The sequence below is a fragment of the Oryctolagus cuniculus genome, chromosome 7 (genome assembly GCF_051225735.1).
Source record: "Oryctolagus cuniculus isolate XC-2025 breed Fujian yellow rabbit chromosome 7, ASM5122573v1, whole genome shotgun sequence".
In the NCBI taxonomy this organism is placed as follows: Eukaryota; Metazoa; Chordata; class Mammalia; order Lagomorpha; family Leporidae; genus Oryctolagus; species Oryctolagus cuniculus.
Window position 1 is genome coordinate 108,897,424 of NC_142873.1, and position 19,445 is coordinate 108,916,868.

Below are 19,445 nucleotides of genomic sequence, written 5' to 3' on the forward strand. Positions count from 1 at the left end.
TTCTTCTGAAGTGTCTCCTTTTCAACAGGGAAGCCTTTTAAAACTACATTTGCTTTGGATCCCTACCTGAATGACAATGTGTGGGGATCCGATTTCACCTTTTGTCAAGGACCGGGTGAGAAACAGTAAAACGGCTGTCAGCATCTAAGAAAAAGCAAGTCCTTAAGCCTACAAGGAGAAGGGCAGGGGGGAAAACCATGCCCGGCCCTGCCCTGGTGATGGGATGAAGGTGGCAATCACCAGCTCACTCTGCAAGCACAGGCCTAAACTGTAGTATCCTCAAGTTCCCCCATTAACAGAGGTGCCCTCTGCAAAAATACAATTCTGTGCTCTGGATCTAAACATTCACCACTGAAAAGAAAATTCTAGCTTTCCTTCCTTGTCCAAAAGTCACTTCCCTCCGAGGAACTAAGCAATAGTCAAATATCAGAAAATGCAAATGGAAAAAAATCATAACTGAATGTGTACCTGAAGGATCTGTATGGAAAGGAAAATGTTATCTTGAAAGCTTATCTATTATTATGCAAATGAAAAAATCCACCAGGGCCCGGTGTCTGTAAATAAATGTAAAATTATCTTTCAAGCAAACCACTCCTCACTCAACCTCATTTCAAAAATAAAACAATTTTTTCTACAGTGGAAAAGGTCCGTGGAACTTGCTTTAGAAAAACCATATTCTCTCGGGAGGACTGGGGTGGGGGTGAGGGTAAAAAGAAAGAAAAAAAGAAAAAAAAAAGGTCAGAAACCTGAATCCCAAAGTGATTCAAAACACCTCTCCCGGTGGGAGGTGGGAGCTGGAAGGGGCAGTCGGGGTAGCACCGAAATCAGAATCCTCTTCCCAGAACAGATTCCTGGAAACTTGGCTCTTTCGAAGACCGCGTCCCTCACGGTTATTGTTGTCAGGGTGCACAGTGGAAGAGGATGGGGGGCTATTTTACTTAAGAGGGTGACAGACTCGGAATGTCACCTCAACCGCCCCTAAACGAGTGGGCCTTTTTGGCCGCGAAGGTGAGAATAGCGGCGAGCAAGCATCTCCAGGTGGTGGCCGTTCTGCGATTTTTTTTTTTTTAACCACGGGTGGTTGTTGGTCACATCCCCGCGACTCCCTCTAAGCCGAGGGGGGATGTTTTCTCCGCGTCCCCCTCCCTCTCCCGGGGACGACCAGCACGGGAAACACTCGAGAGCAATGGGAAACGCATTCATTTTCCTCCTCCGAAAAGGCGCATACATATACACACACCACAAACATTTATGCGGCGGACAGCGCGCAACCGACCGCAGCCAAAGCGGAAAGCAACAAAAAGAGTCGCCCACCAGGACCCGAGTCGGAATCTACCAGGAATCCACCAGGCCGGCCCCTCCCCCCAACGCACCGGGCGGGGAGCAGGAGCGCGGGGCCGACTCCCGAGGCCGCTCTCCGAGGGGACCCAGAGCGCCCCGGAGCAGCCGCGCCCACGCCGGTGCCTTCCCTCAGCGCGCCCTGCAGTGCGCCTCGATACCAGGCACAAGAGGAGGTGGTCCAGGGGGTGGGGCGGGGGGCCTCGGGAACTCGTTCGAGGCAGGCGGGGCGGGCTGCCCCAGGATGGGGACACAAAGAGGGAACGGGAGTTTGCAGCGGTGGCGCGGTGGACACGAGTCGGCCCGAGGAAGGTGTGCAAATTCCGGACCGAGGTGCAGAAGCAACCAGAGAATCGTGGCCGAGGTAAAGGAGCCGGAGCTGAGCCGTAGAAGGCTGTGCAGAGGAAGGGGGTGGGGGGAGGGTGTCCCCGCGCAGAGGGCAGGGGGCTCTGCAGGGGAGAAAGGGAAGGGTGGACAGGGCAAGGAAGATGCGCTGGTATGCAGCCAGGGGTCTGTTCTGTGCAGAGGTCCGGCGGGGCAGCGGTTCTGCGCCGGCCAAGAGCAGTCGGTGCACCGCAAGAGGATCTGCACCAGGCAGTGGGAGGCGGCTCTCCGCAAAGGGGAAAGGCGGGCTGCCGGACGGGCAAGGCCAGGGCCGTGAAGGCGGCCGCTTACCTGCATGGTGACGACCCCCAGCTCCTCCGCCGCCAGCCTCCGCATCTGGCTCGCTAGCACTTGCGCCTCGTCCAGGATGGAGAAGTCTGCGTCGGCCACAGCGCCCAAGAGCCAGCACGCAACCAGGCAGAGCAGCCAGAGGGGCGGCCGCCGAGCCCCGGCCCCTGCCCCGGCCCAGCCAGGCGAGCCCGGACAGCGTTGGGCCAGGACGGCCGCCCCCGCCGTCTCCTCGTCCTCCGGCTCCCGAGCCATACAGCTTCCCCAGCCGCCCCGCCGAGGGGCTCCGGGCGCGGGGACGCGGGGAGAGAGCCGCGGGAGGTGCGCTCAGGGCCCGCTCGGCGCAGCCCGCAAAACTTTCTTCTTCTTCTGCAGACTCGTCTCCGCGCTGCGGCGTCGGCGGCTCCCAAACTTAGGGGGCGCCCGGCTACAGCGCGGGAGCGCGGGCGGCCACCATCGCCCGGCTCGGAGTTGGGCGGGAGAGGAAGCGGTCGCCTGAGCGCTCCCCGCGGTGCCGCCGGGTCTCCGGGAGCCGCGGTTGCCCGTGGGCCGGAGTGCGCGCGCTGCGGAGCTGACAGTCGGCGCCGCCGGCCGCGCGGCTTTCGCTTCCCCAGAGCCCGGGCGCGGGGAGGCGGCGGCGGCGGCGGCGGCTACGAGGGCTGGCGGCAGCACGGGAGGAGGAGTGGCGACCCGGCTGCGCGGTCAGGGCAGCCACCCGAACCGGGAGTGAGAGGGGGAGGTTTGGGGGAAAACAAAAAACAAAACAAAAACAAACAAACAAAAAACACAACCGAAAGAAAGAAAGAGGTGGGGGAAAGGGAGGTGTCTGGTGCCACCACGCCGCGCTCCGGCTCCGCGCACTTCCCGGCTCGCCGCCGCCGCCGCCGCCGCCGCCGCCGCCGCGGCTGAGGTGATTTATGGAGCGAGGGCGAGAGGCGGGGAAATTCCCCCAGTCGCCCCTCCTCTCCTTGCCTGCTCCCGCCTCACAACCGGCCCCCAGGCGCCGGCCGCGGAGGCCAGCCTCGCTTCTTGGGGACCAGCCCAGCCGCGGGAGGGGGCCGCCAGGGACCTTCTGTGCCCGGGGACGGCGACCCCCGCCCCGGCTCTCACGGCCTCCGCCCACGCGAGGACTCCAGCCTCCTACCGGCTCTAGGTGCCGCCCACCGAAAGTCCCTTTAAGTTCTAGGACGCTGGCGGTGTGCCCGGCGGAGCCTGGGGACCCAGGGCGCTGCAGCTAGTGCGTCCCCTGCCTGGCTTCCAGGTTATCAATAACAATAGCCCTGGTCGATCGACGGGTTTCCGTGTGCAGCCCGCTCCTGTGTGCGGGCGGGCGCAGTGCTCCGGGGTTTCTACACCTTATCCTTTAATCCCCCACAACATCCCTAGGAGGTAGGCATCTTTATCCCAAATTTTTAGGTAACAAAGACTAGGGCTTACAGCGGTGGAATCAATTGCCGGAGGTCACCCAGGGGATAAGAAGCAGATTCAGAATTTAAGCACACGTCTTACTCTGAGGATCTTGCCCTGAAACACGACACAGCTCTTCCTGTCTCTGTTTGGAAATGAACCACCTGATCCCGTCAACTCCAACAAACAAACAAATCAACCAAAAATCCCCGACTAAACCGGACTCCACTGCAGACACCTGTTCTCCCAGACCCCCAGCTCAGACCCTCTGAGAAGTTACCTGTGGGAAGCACCTGAAAACAAGTGTGTGTGTGTGTGTGTGTGTGTGTGTGTGTAAAAGCAGCCAAGTGCTGCAAGTTGGCTGCGTGTAGCTTTCTAGGCCACACAGCCAGGCCCTGGAAGATGAGGGGCTTGCCCAGGGCTCCCTAGCAGAAGTGGTAGGAGGACCAGACCCAGATTTAGTGCTTTTTTTTTTTTCACTTTATCAAAAAGTCTTCTGTTTTAATTCTTTGATTCTATTGTATACAAACTCATCTTCTCTTTTAAGCTTTCTCTGGCCCAGTGTTTCTCATAGCAATCATTTATTCCGATTTATTGCCAATCAGTGTTGTCTCTGCTATATTGGTTTATATTCTCCAGTCTATGTCACCTTGACACAGGCACATCACACCCTTGGCAGCCGCATGGTTGAGTGTCTGAGATGTCTGACACCCTGGAACCCAGATGAGCCTGTCCACTGAAGGGACCAAGCCCTTCACTTCCGCATCATCCACACACAAACATAATAGGTTTCAGAAAAATGACCCTCTGCTTAACAATGCAATGAAAACCTCCCTGTCTGTCTTCTATCCCAGAGTTGAGCCAAGATTTCTTAGAGGCTTTTTTGGTTTTTATCATATACCCTTGCACATGGTAGTTAATCAGTGAGACAAAACATACTAGTCCACTTGGTAAGTAGAAAAGAAAATAACTGAGTAATGGCAGCTGGTATCAACTTTTTGGAAAACTCTTCCAGGTTACCATCACCAAGCTGTCACATGTCTCTACGCCAACCTTCTGACACGTCCCCCAGAGGGCCTCTCCATTGCCCATCCTGTCTGTGTTGGTATTTCTTGGGAGCCAATCCTGTGTTTTCTTTCTTTCTTTCCTTTTTTTAATTGACAGACAGTGAGAGAGAGACAGAGACAGAGACAAAGGTTTTCCTTCCGTTGGTTCACCCCCGAAACAGCCGTTATGGCCAGAGCTATGCCAATCTGAAGCCAGGAGCCAGGTACTTCTTCCTGGTCTCCCACACGGGTGCAAGCGCCAAAGCACTTGGGCCATCCTCCACTGCCCTACCAGGCCACAGCAGAGAGCTGAACTGGAAGACGAGCAACCGGGACTAGAACCTGGCACCCAAATGGGATGCTGGAGCCGCAGGCGGAGGATTAACCAAGTGAGCCACAGCGCCGGCCCTTCTTTCCCTCCCTCCCTCCCTCCCTTCCTCTTTCTTTACTTCCTTCCTTCCTTCCGTTCTTTCGTTCTTGTTTATTTGAAAGAGTTACAGAGAAGGAGAGGCAGACAGACACAGAAAAGGTCTTCCATCCACTGGTTCACTCCACAAATGGCCACAACAGCCGGAGCTGCACCAATCCGAAGCCAGGAGCCAGGAGCTTCTTCTAGGCCTCCCATGTGACTCCAGGGGCCCAAGCACTTGGACCATCTTCCACAGCTTTCCCAGGTCATTAGCAGTGAGCTGGAATGGAAGTGGAGCAGCTAGCACTCAAACCAGCACCCATATAGGATGCCAACACCACAGGTGGCAGCTTTACCCACTACGCCAAGACACCAGCCTGTGTCATCTGGTTTCACTCTACTGTTCTTTCTTCTGAGAACACTTATCTACAGCCATGCCTCCAGTTATCACCAAAAGGTAAGAGTTTTGCAACCTTATATAGTTCATCCTTTTCTTGAACTGAATCTCCATCCTTTCAACTGTTTACCGACTACCAGATAGAAGGGGATTTCAAAGCATTCATGGACAGTGGAATTATAAATTTACTTTGGTGCAAAAAATTTTAAAATACATGCATATAAGGGGGCTTTAAGAAGTTCATGTGAAGGGGCCAGTGCTGTGGCTTTTCTGGTAAAGCCAATACCTGCAGTATCAGCATCCCATATGGGCGCTGGTTCATATCCTGGCTGCTCCACTTCCCATCTGGCTCTCTGCTATGACCTGGGAAAGCAGAAGATGGCCCAAGTGCTTGGACCCCTGAACCCGACGTGGGAGACCCAAAAGAAGCCCCTGGCTCCTGTTTTCAGATTGACCCGGCCCAATGGCCATTTGAGAAGTGAACCAGTAGATGGAAGACTCTCTCTCTCTCTCTCTCTCTCTCTCCTCTGCTTCTCTGTAACTCTGCCTTTCAAATAAATAAATATATCTTTAAAAAGAGAAGTACATATGAAAAAACCATGCATGGATTTCAAAACATTTTTTTGTGCCAAAACAAACATCTTTTAATTCCATTTTCCATGAACTTTTTGAAGTCCCCATGAATACCTGAAGGAAAACTCATTACTGCCTCCTCCTATGCTCCTGCTAACTTTGTACTGAGAGAGGCAGGTGCCTCGCTGTATCCACCTCGGGTCCGTATGTGTCTCTCACACCTGTTCCTGGCTGTTCCTTTGTAGTCCATTATTGAGCTCACCTGCATGAAGACTGAAGTCTCCTCACAGTCTCTATGCAGTCTGTCTATCCCGTCGTGTTATTCTTCACACTGAAGGCAAAGTCGTCTTTTGAAGTCAAATCTGAACTTACCTCTCACTAATCTATATCCCTTCAATCCTGAATGTCCCAGCTCAGAGAAATAAACTTAACACGACAAACAGGGCTCTTTGCGCTCTGGCCTATTGGCCCTTCTGGCATTATTCTAACCTCTTTTCTCCCAAATGCCTCCCTGCCCCCCAGAAAACACCTTTCTGACAGCCCACAAGACCATGCCTTTCTCTCTACATAGCCGGTCCCCCCCTTGAGCTGAGATGTCATTGCTCTGAGGCCTTCCCTGACAACCCCCACCACCCCAACCCAGCGTTCATTGCTCCTATGCTGCTCCAAAGCTCAGCACCTGATGTCCCTCCAGCATTTAGCAAGCAGCCTTGCGTCTGTCCCGCAAGCCTTTATTTTCTTTACCCTGAAGTTTCTAAAAGTGTGATCTCCCAGCTGCTTGTAGCCTGGGGGTGCTTCTAATAGGTTGCACACCCTAACTCTTTCCCACATCAAATGAAGCAGAATCCCTGGATATGGGGGTGGGGGTGGGTCCTGGAATATGCATTTTGCAGACCCAACCCATGATGCCTACAAGCCATTGTCAGACTGCAAGCGGGCTCCTGGAAGTGGTAACTCCACAAGCTGCAAGCTTGGCACCACTGGTCTGGTGTTAGAGAGAACATTTACACATGCATACTGTACATGATAGGTCAATAAAAGCTTGTTACCTGATAGCTACTAATCCTTAATGTCTTCAGTTCATGTAAATGAAGTGATCCTATGCTTTGACCCCTGCTCAGCAATGGTTGATTATTTCCCAGGGGGGCAACTGACTGGATCAGTTGGTCCTGTGACATCATGGTAGTCAATCTACAGCATCTAAGGCAGGCAAAATGATTAGCTGAGACAAGCTGGGACAACTCTTTAATCTTAAAATTGTTTTGTTAGCAAATACTAGGAGGAAAAAGCAGTAAGAACTGGTAATTGAATTGAAAAAGACACAAGATAGGCCTTGGAGGCCAAGACTCCTATAATGCACATTGGCCTAACAGCTAATATACAGCCATATATATGTGCATACACATGTATATATAGAGAGGCATATTTATGGTTATATATTTATTGTACATGCAAGAGTGTATGAGTGTATATCTAATAAATACATACATTCTCATCTATATGTCTGTGCGCGTGTGTGTGTATGTATCACTAATACACATTTCTGTGTATACATACTCTCACACATATGGCTGTATAAACGATCATACTTGTGTGTATATACATGTATGTGAGTGTATGTATCCATATATACCCGAGTATAGCGTGGTGACTAGCAGTGTGAATGTTGGTATCAGAAAACCCATTTGTATCCCAAGAACAATATTTATGAGCTATGTCATCTCTATCAAACTTAACTTCTTTTAGCCTTAGTTTCTTCATATGTAAAATACTTCCCAGGATTTTTGTGAAAGGTACACTCTTAGCATAGCACCTGGTACATAGAAGCATCCCATAAACAGTGGGTATAATTTTGCAAGCCAAAGATGTGAAGGAGCAAATATCACAAAGAAGTTCAGAAAGCCAATCAGACAGACGGGATTATGGAGTACCTAGAACCTGTGGCATGCAACAGAGACAATCACCAAGTCCCAGCACTAAGATTTCAGAACTTTCTCATACCAAATCTAGTCTACAAGATATATTATAAATAGTCTCTTTTTTTTTCCTGTCTCTAGTCTTGAGGTAACTCTAAGAATCAAATTCATTCATACATTTATACAGAGAGGGTACTATTGACTGTGTAGCTATTTGAACTACAAAATGATAGACTGGTAAGTGGGTCACAACTGTAGTTAGAAGACAGTAGACCACCATGAGACTTGTGTGATACCTCATTTTCTCCGTGGACTCTTCCTGTACCCTTGCTGTGACCATCAGTGTTTGGTACCTTCATTGTCTGCTTCCTCCCAGTAGCTCCAGCGTTTAACGCTCGGCTTTATCATTGCCCCTCTGTAAATGTTGTCCCATCTGCATGTTTATCCAGGGAAGGTCTATAACTACTCTCAGCAGAATCACTTGTCAGGGACTGTCTTCCTTCTTTACTCCCACAGGGTCAATCATACAGCCAGACTGAGGGAAGAAACTCAGGAAAGGTTGTACCAAAGAACTGGAAAACATAAGAAAATCTCTGAATCACTCATCTATGCAGGAAGCTGCACAGTTTTGTCCCTTGACCATTAAGGAAGAATGAACCAAGAGTTAACAACAAGCTGGCTGCTCTTCCGTATTTAAGGGGACCCACAGCCATTTCAGTGACAGCCCTCATGGTCCACATGTGGCCAAGATACTCACCACAGGAAAACTCGTGGCAAGCTGTTTTCAGGGACTTTTGGTCGGATTTCCAAAAATGTAGTACGGATTTTCAACCCTGCATCATTCTCTTTGGCATACTCTGAGGTGTAAGTGAGGTCCAAGTTAACAACAAATTCTCAGCCTAACGCTGCTGGCAGGCCTCTCATTCAAAACAATAATTGGCTGCCAACTATAATGAGCTTGTGAACTCAGGGAGCTCAGGAGAATGAAAGCGGTAATTCCAGGGGTAGATATTAGCACTTGTTCATTAGCTTCTATAAGACGACAAATCTCAACAAGTGTGATTTATTGCTAAATAAATGAAAATGGCTAATGATCTGGGCTGAATCTCAGAACACAGATCATCAGATTTCCCATTTCCCTTCAAACTGTGAACCAGTAAAGGTAGAACAATGTTAAAAAAATAAAAATTACTGAGATGCTACCATGGGCAGAGTAGTGTATATAGCACCCAACATATTATTGCTAGATCTCATGTATGTTTTCTATGTTCCATCATGTAAGCATCAAAACAGAGGAGAAAATTATTGTGATTTTATACCCAGGGAAACTGCAACTCAGAAAGGTTAAGTAACTTGACCAAGGTCACAGTTTCGGAAGCTATGGAGCTAGGATGGAAACTGAGCTCTGTTGGACTCCTAACTTAATTTTTTCTCCATTCTATGATGTGCATCTCTTTGAATGAAAGAAGTTATAATAATTGTCATTCCACAGACCTCTGCTTATGAAACTTCCTCATTTCCAAGGCAAGTATTTTTTTCCTGTTCATTTCAGTAAATATTTACTGAGCATTTGTTATGTGCTAATAATGTCTTTATTGTTGTTGTTGCTAGGCATACATGGATGGGTAATTTTGGTTGTCCCTAAAATTTTACAGTTATTGGGGAAAAGAGAAAATTTAAAGACAGATAATATCACATACAGCAATTGCCTCACGGCCTTTCCGTGTTACCTTCCTTCAAATATCTGCATTACACCCCCAAGAACTGTAAAGGCGGGTCAAAATATGACCTGGTGGTTAGCATGCCTGTGCCCCATATCAGAGTGCTTGGGCTGGCTACCTGCCTCTGGCTCTTGACTCCAGCTTCCTACTAATGCAGGCTCCAGGAGTCACTGGTGATGGCTCAAGTAATTGGTTTCCTGCCACCCACTTCAGACTCCTGGATTGAGTTCTCATCTCCTGGTTTCAGCCACCATTGTAAGCATTTAGGGAATGAACCAGCAGATAGGAGCTGGAGTGTTTCTCTCTCTCTCTCTCTCTCTCTCTCTCTGCCTTTCAAATAAATAAAGAGGAACTGTGGTGGATCTGAGACGTTACCCTATTTGAAAGCCAACAAATCAACCACCACACCCTCATGGAAGCTGGCAGAAGATATGAGTGAGACTCCTGGGTTAGACAAAGGATTTTATTGTTCACAGTAAGAGCAGTAGGCAGACTGTCACCTTTTGAGGTAGTCCTCCAAGCTTAAATCCCCACAGGGCAATGTGAAGAAGGCCAGGACACATCTGCACATATTAGGTAGCATTGGAGGAGGGGAACCTTAAGCTTAGATAATCCAAATCTTTTATAATGAAATGCAAACAGAACTGCATTTTCCCAGAAGGAGATATCTTACATGGTGGAAAGAAAGCAAAATTTTGCCTTTGCTCCAAATAGTGACATCTTTCTACCCACTAAGGTTGTTCTGTAAACAAACATTAATGTGTATATGTGTGTGGGGGTGTGTATCCCAGAACAAAAGAGCAGTTAGAGCCCTGCTCACAAGAAATGCAAGAAACACATGGAGACTGTCTCTTCACATCTCCTTTTAGTCTGTATTCGAATATGAGGGGAGGTCTCTCCTAACCATTTTATTTAGATTTGTGACACCAATTACTCTCCCTAGGAACTCCCTATGCCCTGCCTGCTTTTTTAAAAATATTTATTTATTTACTTGAAAGTCAGAGTTACACAGAGAGAGGAGGGGCAGAGAGAGAGAGAGAGAGAGGTCTTCCATCCTCTGGTTCACTCCCCAGTTGGCTAGAGCTACCCCCATCTGAAGCCAGGATTCAGGAGCTTCTTCTGGGTCTCCCATGCAGGTGCAGGGGCCCAAGGACTTGGCTGTCTTCTACTGCTTTCCCAGACCATAACAGAGAGCTGGATTGGAAGTGGAGCAGCCAGGTTTCGAACCAGCACCCATATGGGATGCTGGCGCTTCAGGCCAGGGCATTAACCTGCTGCACCACAGCGCCAGCCCCAACCCTGCCTGCTTTTGTACTCATACCATCTAACAAAATTGATTTGCTTACTTATTTTATTTATTATAAGCTCCATGAAGGCAAGAACTTGTGTGTGCTTTGTCAACATATCCTTGATGGCTAAGATGGTACCTGATACATAGTATCACATATGTGATATCACATATCACATATTTAGAAAATATGTGTTGAATTAATGAATATAATATGAAAAGTTCTAGAGAAGTGATACTTAATGTAACCTAGTAGGAAGGTGAGAGAAGGTTCCCTGGAGGAGGTAGCACCTGAGAAATGTTACCAACTCAAAAGCATCGGTTAGGTAAGAAGGAGAAGAAAAAGAACAAGAGGGACAAGAAGAAACAGGAGGAGGAAGAGGGGAAAAGGAGAAAGAAAGGAAGGAAAGAAGAGAAGGAGGAAGGGAGGGAGGGAGAAACTGAGGGGCAGAGAGAGAGGGAGAGAGAGAGAGGGAGAGAGGAGCTTGCCTGGAGGAGAGAAGAGCATTCAATAACTAATGAAGAACAAAACACTACAATGTAAAGAAAGGAATTTGAATAAGGATGGGATTGCTACAACATCGAATAGTGAAGGGCAGTGGATGAAGGTGTAAATGAAGAGAGGAGCCTTGGTCCTTGACCAAGGTCCTTGGACTGTCTCCTGTGAGGAATAGGGGGCCACAAGAGACTTTTTTCAGCAAGGCTGTGAGGTTTCAGAAAGATTATTCTATAGTTGTGGAAGATGGATTTAAGGCCAGGAGTCTTTATTCCTAGATTTATTGGCTGAACCAAGTAGCAGCTCAAAGGTATCTGAATATTACCAAGAAGGACAGTGAAATTTCTTAAGGCAATTTTATGATGTAGATTTTTATTTTGAAAAGCAAATGAATAAACAAAAACATAGTGCTTCAGCCAAGGCACCTAACAATGTTGCAATAAATATAATTGTAATAAGTTAAGCACAACTTAAGAGTCATGGAAAGCAAACAGCAAGAACTGACTCCCAGTTAGACATCTCTTTATACTGAAATCAAATGACATACTCTTTCCATGGGCTTGGTGAACCCTTCATTAGACATACAAAGTCGTGTAGTTCTTTCCATCTTACCAAAGTTTAAAATTGTCTAAAACTCTATCTCGGAGTAGTAAAATTTATGAACAAGCCAAATCAAAGCCACCATTGAGGGAGCAGCTACTGTGAACAAAGGACTGTGCTACTTTTTGCTCTGAGTGTATTCTCCAGCAAGAGACACGCAGTTAGAAATATGCAAAGTAAGGTCTGGTGTTGTGGGTGGCACTGCAGGTTAAGCCACTGCCTGCAACACTGTCATCCCATATGAGTGCTAGTTCAAGTACCATCTTCTGCAATTCTGTAGTGGAAAGTGGCCCAAGTCCTTGGGACCCTGTCACTCATGTGGAGGACCAGGATGGAATTCCAGGCTCCTGGCTTCAGCCTGGCCCTGCCTTGACCATTGCAGCCATTTGTGGAGTGAACCAGTGGATGGAAGATCTTTATCTTTCCCTTTCTCTATATAACTCTGCATTTCAAATAAATAAATAAATCTTTTTTTTTTTTATTTGAAAGGCAGAGTTACAGAGAGGCAGAGAGAGAAAGAGAGAGAGGTCTTCCTTCTGCTCATTCACTCCCCAGATGACCACAACGGCTGGAGCTGCGTGGGTCAAAAACTAGGATCCAGGAGCTTCTTCCTGGTCTCCCACACGGGTGCAGGGGCCCAAGGACTTGGGCCATCTTGTACTGTTTTCCCAGGCCATAGCACAGAGCTGGATCAGAAGTGCAGCATCTGGGACTTGAACTGGCAGCCATGTGGGATGTTGGCACCATAGGCGGCAGCTTTACCTGCTAAGCCACAGCGCTGGCCCTTAAAAAATCTTCTTTTAAAAAAGAGCAAAACAGTCCTTCCTGATCCTTTTTAAAATTTTTTAAGAAATATATGAAGTGAAATAGCAGTGAGAAATTTAAACCAGATTAAGATGCAATAGGAGAGATAGAACAAAGCAAATGAGTTACAAGACAATATTTGCAAAGTGACAAAATAGCTATATATAGAAATAATATCAATAACTAACACTTTCTGTGTGCTTCCTAGGTTGTGGGCATGAAGCTATATGTTTTAAATGGAATGTTCTCATTTAATCCCTGAAACTCTGTGAATCCTAATAATAAAGCTAACATTTATTGAGTGCTCACTATGTTCTGGGGACAATGCCAAGTGTTTTAAGTAGATTATTTTATCCATGAATAGAATCTGTTAAGCAGGTATAATCATTGCCATTTTACATATTAGGAAACTGAGATTTGGTAAGATTGATTTATTTTTTGTCCAAGGTTTCAGAAGTAATATGTGATAGTACCACCATGTAAATTCAAGCCAGGCAGCAGCGTTGTGGCATGTGGGTTAAGCTGCTGCTTGCAATGCTGGCATGTCATTTAGGAGTTCCAGTTAGAGTCCTGGCTGCTCCACATCTGATCCAGGTTTCTGCTAATGCACCTGGGAAGGCAGAGGAAGATGCCAAAGTACTTGGGTTCCTGCTACTCGTGTAGGAGACCAGGAAAGAGTTTCTGGCTCTTGGCTTTGGCCTGGCCCAGACCTGGCTGTTGGGATCATTTGGGGAATGAAGCAGTAACTAACGGACAGAAATTCTCTCTCTCTTTCTCTCTTTCAAATAAAGAAACAGAATCCAGACCATCACAGTTAATTACAATGCTGTCCTGCCTCATAACAACAGGTAAGTATTATGATCAAATTCATTTTGCAAAGGAGGAAGCTAATGCTCAGAAAAGTGAGGCCATGAACACATATCTGTAGGAAAGTAAAAAATACAGGAACTTAAACACAAAACACCCTGAAGGATCAAAAACACTAATGGTATAAAATATATATTTATATAAAATATAATATATATAATGAATATATATTATATATGAAAATATAAATATAGTATATATATTATCTAGGTCATCCGGCTAACCTGAACTTGAATTTGTATATGGGTAACTGAATGATAAATGGAGCAAGCCAGATTAAGATTTTAAAAGTTTTTGTCATTCACTTATGCCAGGGACTTTGCGTCTTACTAGATGGCAGGGATGTGACAGGTACAGTCCCTGCTCATAGGGGCTTTGGCACAGAGGCAAGGACTGCAAGTACAAATAAGTACAAGTGAGGAACTTCATAAAAAAGGCAGAGCCTGCGAGCAACCTGCTGGCATTCAAGATTAAAGTGAAAGAGTCATCCTTGAATTTTCTTGTTTTGAACCCCATTAAGTCATTTTATTTCTCCCATATTTATTTATCAGTGATCTCACATAATCTTCAGGATACAATGGAAAATCTTAAGCACATGCACACTAGCATGATTGGAACCTTGACCCATCTGTTTCCCTGTCACCCTCCTGCCATTGCACATACACATCCTGGGTACCAGCCAAAACAAGCGACTTACCTCTTAGACCACAGCTCCCTGGCTGTACACTTCCCTTCCTTTGCTATGTAGTTAGTGTGCTTGGAAAGTTTTTCCTTGCCTTTCTGCCTTCTTTTCTTTCTTATTTTTGGAAATTCAGTTAAACTTCTCCCACCCAGGGAACCGTTCTTGACCACTCTGCCTGCCACTTGAAGCTCCCTTAGCCTGTGCCAGGCATTGCCTTTATCACCTGGCTTTGCAATTATTCATTCTTGAAAGCTTTCCTACAGTACAATCACTTCTTCTAGATGAAAAGCAACTTGTTTTAGATTTTTAATACCATCTTAGCTGCAAATGGGACACATTGGGGCCTTAATAAACATTTATTGAATTAAGGAATACATGAATGTGTCAATGAATTAATACATTCTGGAGACGATTAAGTATTCATAGAAAACATCATATTAAATGCTTACAGGAACCAGACAGGAGCTGTAAATGCATGAACTGGCCACGTGGGACACATGTCCTGTCTAAAATGAGCTCTGGTACAGGTGCAGGAGGTGCCTAGGAGATGAAGGAACCTAGACAAGCACTGACTTTCTCCTCTGCCAGCAGAAGAAGGTTTATCTTTGATTTCATATTTCCAAATAAGTTTCACAACTCTCCCTGAAAGTGCTATAATGAGTAAGATTAATATTCAAACATCAAATTCACCTTCATCTATCCTGTGGAGTGTTCTACCACCTCATCACCATGAGAGCAAGAACAATATTATTCACATGTTCTGCTTACCACTTAGCACATGGAGGGTGTTTAATTAGTGTTCAAAGAGTAATCATAATATGCAGAAGGTGAAAGGAAAAGCTATGTGTTTTTTAACAAAAGAGTGTGACAGTAATTTTCCCTTTGAAAGTACATCCAACTTCGGTGTGATTTCTTATTTGTGTAACCGTGGTCCTTTCCATGCCATCTCAGCAACATGAAAGGAAAAATGTTGATGTCGTACTCTGAAAGGCATTTGGCTCCCAGTGCTCTCTATTGTGGTCATGTGCCCATCAGCAAACCACCTAGCGCCCCAGAGATGCCAGGCACTGAGCCTCAGACTCCAACTTCCCTTCGACCCTGGAAGTAGCTTTCAGTGCCCCTCAGCTTTCTTCCTCAAAAGTGCCAGGGGGTTCAGCCGTTCTGTTCTCGCTGGCTGACACGGCACATTCCCTCTGCTGCTGGGAAGCAGTGGTGATTCACTGTGCGTTTCACAACTTCCCCAGGATGAGGATGGATGCTGGCTGGCCACCGTGGGCTGCCACCCTGCTGTTTTCCTGCATGCTCTGCCTCCGGGCTCCAGGGCTGACGTCTGCAGCTGGTGTCACCGAGCTCTTCATATGTACCATGTATGCACCTGCTAAACATGGACACTTGGCCCCATTCAGTCCTTCCAAAAACTTGAGGAAGAAGGCCCTGTTTTTATCCTCGTTTTATAGATGAGAAGGCTAAATGGCAAAACAGGATTCACATATAGACTAGTGGGTCCAGGCACCAGCATTGTCATCACTATGTTAAATTGCCAGGAGTTACCCTGAGTGAGATGCTTTCAGCCAATAATCATGGTAACTAGGAACAACAATAAAAGATGATAATAACCATGTCTGTGAATGTGGGAGACTCCTCATCGTCCTTGAATAGTGAAGCTAAGAAAAAAAGAAAACCCTTAATTTTTAGCCAGGCAAATGTCTGCCTATAAGAGAGTGCATTTCCCAGCCCTTCTTACAATTCCATACGACCATATGACTAAGTTCTGGCCAATGGAATAAAACAGAAGTGGAATAATTTTAGGAAATTTATAAAAATGCATTTGATTTTTTGACAGCATTCCCGCCATAAGAATTATATAACATCTATTTTTACTACATATATATTTACGTACAAGGGGTCTTCCAAAAGTTTATTGAAAATGCATGTTATGAAAAAACTGTGCACTGATTTCAAAATTTTGCACCAAAATAAACTTATATTTAGTTTTATGTTCCCCAATTTTTCTTTTAGAAGTACCCTTGTATACTTGCATGAAATGAAGCCCTATACATAGCTTTCGTATCTAGACCTTTGAAAATAATATGACAAAATGTTTACTTTTTGAAAGTCAGAAAAATCCAAGATAAGGTCAAACTCTTTGAAGGTTGGGTATGTAAGCAATGAGTTTGAGTTGGACACTCTTCCACTTTCCACATGACCTTGGATGGTCAGAGAACTTTTCATTACTCCCTGTTACCTAAGGAGTGGTCTCCTTCCTCAAAATGTCTATGAGCAGTCTCCAAAAAGTTTAAGGAAAATGAATATTATGACTAAACTATGCATGGATAGTAAAAAGTTTTGCACCAAAATAAGCTTATCTTTTAAGTCCAATTCCACAAACTTTTTGAAGTATCTCCATCTATTTCTGAAACACAAGTTCAATGTAGAAATAGCTTTAGAGTGTTGTGTACTTTGATATCTTCTATTTCACTTTTAGAAGCTATCCATTATATTGATTTTATGACTCACTAGTGAGGCATAAACCACAGTTCAAAAAGCATTGCTTTACCAGGCAGTGTCTGTGTGATTTTCTCTTTTCCCTTTTGTTCAGCTTTCCTGCCTCCTGAATGAAGCACAGATGTCCCACTTGGGACTGTAAGTTCAAGGCCACACATACAGCAGTATCAAGAGGAAGAACACCTGGATCTCTGATGGGATAAAGTGTTGAAACGCCCTAAATCCCCTACCAGGGCTTTTCTGTGACAGAGACCTGCACTTCCATCTTATTTCAGCCACTGTCATTTTGAACCTTCTGTCCCTTGTGGCCAAAACTAATCCTAACTGGCTGAGCTAATGAATTGTGTGTTTGCTTTGCGATCCGTCTCTCTGTCTCCTGCTTGGCCTTCTTTTGCAAAGGGGCTGAGTCCTGGATTCAGACTGTGGATGGTGTTGGTGAGCAATGTGGGAGTGGAGGAAGAAGAAGCCAAGGCACTTCTCCCTCCTGCCTGCCTTAGGTGGCGTCTTCCCAGCAGTGGCTGGGTCATTCCTGTTCCTGGAGCTGTGGTTTCATCTCTGCTGTGTGACCTCAGCCATGGTCTCTGTAACTCCACATTTTCCTTATATCCCTGCAACATCTTTAGATTCCAGCTCTTCCAGTACCATTTAATAAATGAGTCCCCTGCATTAAATTTCTCCTATTCTAGATATGTGAAAGCAGATGCAGAGGGGCCGGCGCTGTGGCATAGCGGGTGAAGCCGCCGCCTGCAGTGCCGGCATCCCACATGGGCGCCGGTTCGAGTCCTGGCTGCTCTACTTCCAATCCAGCTCTCTGCTATGGCAGTAGAAGATGACCCAAGTCCTTGGACCCTTGCATTCACATGGGAGACCTGGAAGAAGCTCCTGGCTCCTGGCTTCGTATCATCATAGCTCCGGCCGTTTCGGCCAATTGGGGAGTGAACCATCAGATGGAAGACCTCTCTCTCTCTGCCTCTCTTCTCTCTATGTAACTGACTTTCAAATAAATAAATAAATCTTAAAAAAAAAAATAAAAGAAAGCAGATGCAGATTTCCCTACCAGGCCCTGACTCACACGAATACATCACAAACAGCCTGCTACATAAAATCTCCCACTTCCTCCTCACCCATCAGAAAGGCCCTTTTCTCCTGGTCCCTGTCTCCTTATAAATGATGACACCGAGGCCCATAAAAGCTATCTATGATGACCAGTCATGTGTGAAGTTCAGGTGTATCCAACTCCAAACCTACTACCTGCATATCCAACTTCCATAGAACTTGACCCTTTTTTGGATTTCTTTGACTTTTCAAAAACTAGTCATTTTTATCACATTAATTTTCAAAGATCTAAACACAAAAGTTATTCATAGGACAGGTAGAATCCATCAAAGGCCAACTGGCATCCTTCAACTTCTCTCCATTTTAGTTAATGGTCCCAGCTTTTCCCAAGGTCTCTTCTCAGCCTGGGCTAGGGGCATGCTTTATGTCCCTTCACATCAAAGTCCTAATTATTATTCAAGGACTGCATTTACTCATTCATAAAATGTTTATTGAGTGCTTAGTATATGCCTGAGGGCTAGGGTCTGGGGTGAGGCAAACATGAATGAGAGCCAGTTCTTGGACTCAAAGAGCTCATTGTCTAGAAGAGGAGACAGGTACATAACATAACGAAAGCATGCATATAAGAAATACTTCAGTGAAGTACCATATAATAGTAGCATACCAGAGAGGTGAACCTTGGGCTGGTTCCTGAAGAATATGTAGGAGTTTGGGAATTGAATGGAATTGGAAGAACATTTCAGGGTGAAGGAAGCAAATGTTCATTGAGCAAATGTTAAAAGGCATAAAATATTTTATTTGTATAAAATGGGGGTATATGTTTAGCTTATACCTCAATATGAACCTCAAAACTACTATTTATCCAAATGTGTGCATATGTATGTATATGGATTCATGTTTATATATACATACACATGTGTATATTTATATATACACGGTATCATCTTCCAAATTCACTTAGCTACATATCCATATTTTATAGATACATTATATATGCTACATGTTTGCATATAAGTATACACAGACATATACACATATATGAGGGGATTTCAAAAGTTTATGGAAAATGGAATTTAAAAATAAATTTAGGGGCTGTTGCTGTGGCATAGCGGGTGAAGCCTCTGACTGCGGTGCCGGCATCCCATATGGGCGATAGTTTCAGTCCTGGCTGCTCCTCTCTGCTGAAGCTTGGGAAAGCAGTAGAAGATGGCACAAAACCTTGGGCCCCTCCACCCATGTGGGAGAACCAGAGGAAGCTCCTGGCTCTTGGCTTGGGATTGGTGCAATTCTGGCCAGAGTGGCCAGTTGAGGAGTGAACCAGTGGATAGAATACCTCTCTCTCTGTCTCTCTGTCTCTCCTTTTCTCTCTGTGTAACTCTGACTGTCAAATAAATAAATATATCTTAATAAATAAATAAATGAATTTAAGGGTGAGCATTTAGCCTTAACTCTGGTTAAGACGCTTGCATCTCATATTGAGTTACCTGGATTTAATTCCAAGCTCTGGCTCCTGACTTCCACTTTTTGGCTAATGCAGACCAGGGTAGGCAGCAGTAGTTGGGTTCCTGACACCCATGTGGAAGACCTAGATTGAATTCCTGACTCCCCAGTTCATCCCAGTCCTGGTCAATGCTGACATTTTGGAGTGAATAGCAGATGGGACGTGTG

General features: G+C 45.9%; 2 protein-coding genes across 11 annotated transcripts in view; one reads left to right on the forward strand and one right to left on the reverse strand.

Annotated features, from left to right (window-relative positions):
* Positions 1-2,897, reverse strand: part of CACHD1 (cache domain containing 1) — a 247,434-nt gene extending 244,537 nt beyond the window's left edge. Inside the window, exon 1 of the mRNA XM_002715945.6 lies at positions 2,014-2,897. Within this exon, the coding sequence (XP_002715991.4) occupies positions 2,014-2,265 (252 nt within the window). The 5' untranslated portion in view covers positions 2,266-2,897. The remainder of the gene's footprint in view (positions 1-2,013) is intronic.
* On the forward strand, positions 1,049-17,758 carry LOC149125679 (uncharacterized). Of its 10 annotated transcripts, none has more exons than XR_016210972.1 (5): positions 1,049-1,702; positions 9,225-9,282; positions 13,459-13,515; positions 14,668-14,813; positions 16,816-17,758. XR_016210972.1 is itself a non-coding variant. In XM_089300505.1 (4 exons), the coding sequence occupies exons 1-4, from the start codon at positions 1,252-1,254 to the stop codon at positions 16,829-16,831; spliced, it is 582 nt and encodes a 193-aa protein (XP_089156631.1). In that variant the 5' UTR covers positions 1,049-1,251; the 3' UTR covers positions 16,832-17,758. The 10 variants fall into 10 exon arrangements, 4 of the variants coding, with proteins under 4 accessions (XP_089156631.1, XP_089156630.1, XP_089156629.1 ...); XR_016210971.1 differs by having other exon boundaries at positions 9,251-9,282; XM_089300505.1 differs by lacking the exon at positions 14,668-14,813.
* Positions 17,759-19,445: the final 1,687 nt, after the last annotated feature.

What these genes read in the sequence shown, in the direction of transcription:
- LOC149125679 (XM_089300502.1), top strand. Translation starts at nt 1,124, where the DNA reads ATGTTTTCTCCGCGTCCCCCTCCCTCTCCCGGGGACGACCAGCACGGG. An exon ending in GAAACTTCCTCATTTCCAAG is followed by an intron (nt 9,283 to 13,458) that starts GCAAGTATTTTT and finishes TTTCAAATAAAG; the next exon opens with AAACAGAATCCAGACCATCA. An exon ending in GTCCTGCCTCATAACAACAG is followed by an intron (nt 13,516 to 17,407) that starts GTAAGTATTATG and finishes CTCCTATTCTAG; the next exon opens with ATATGTGAAAGCAGATGCAG.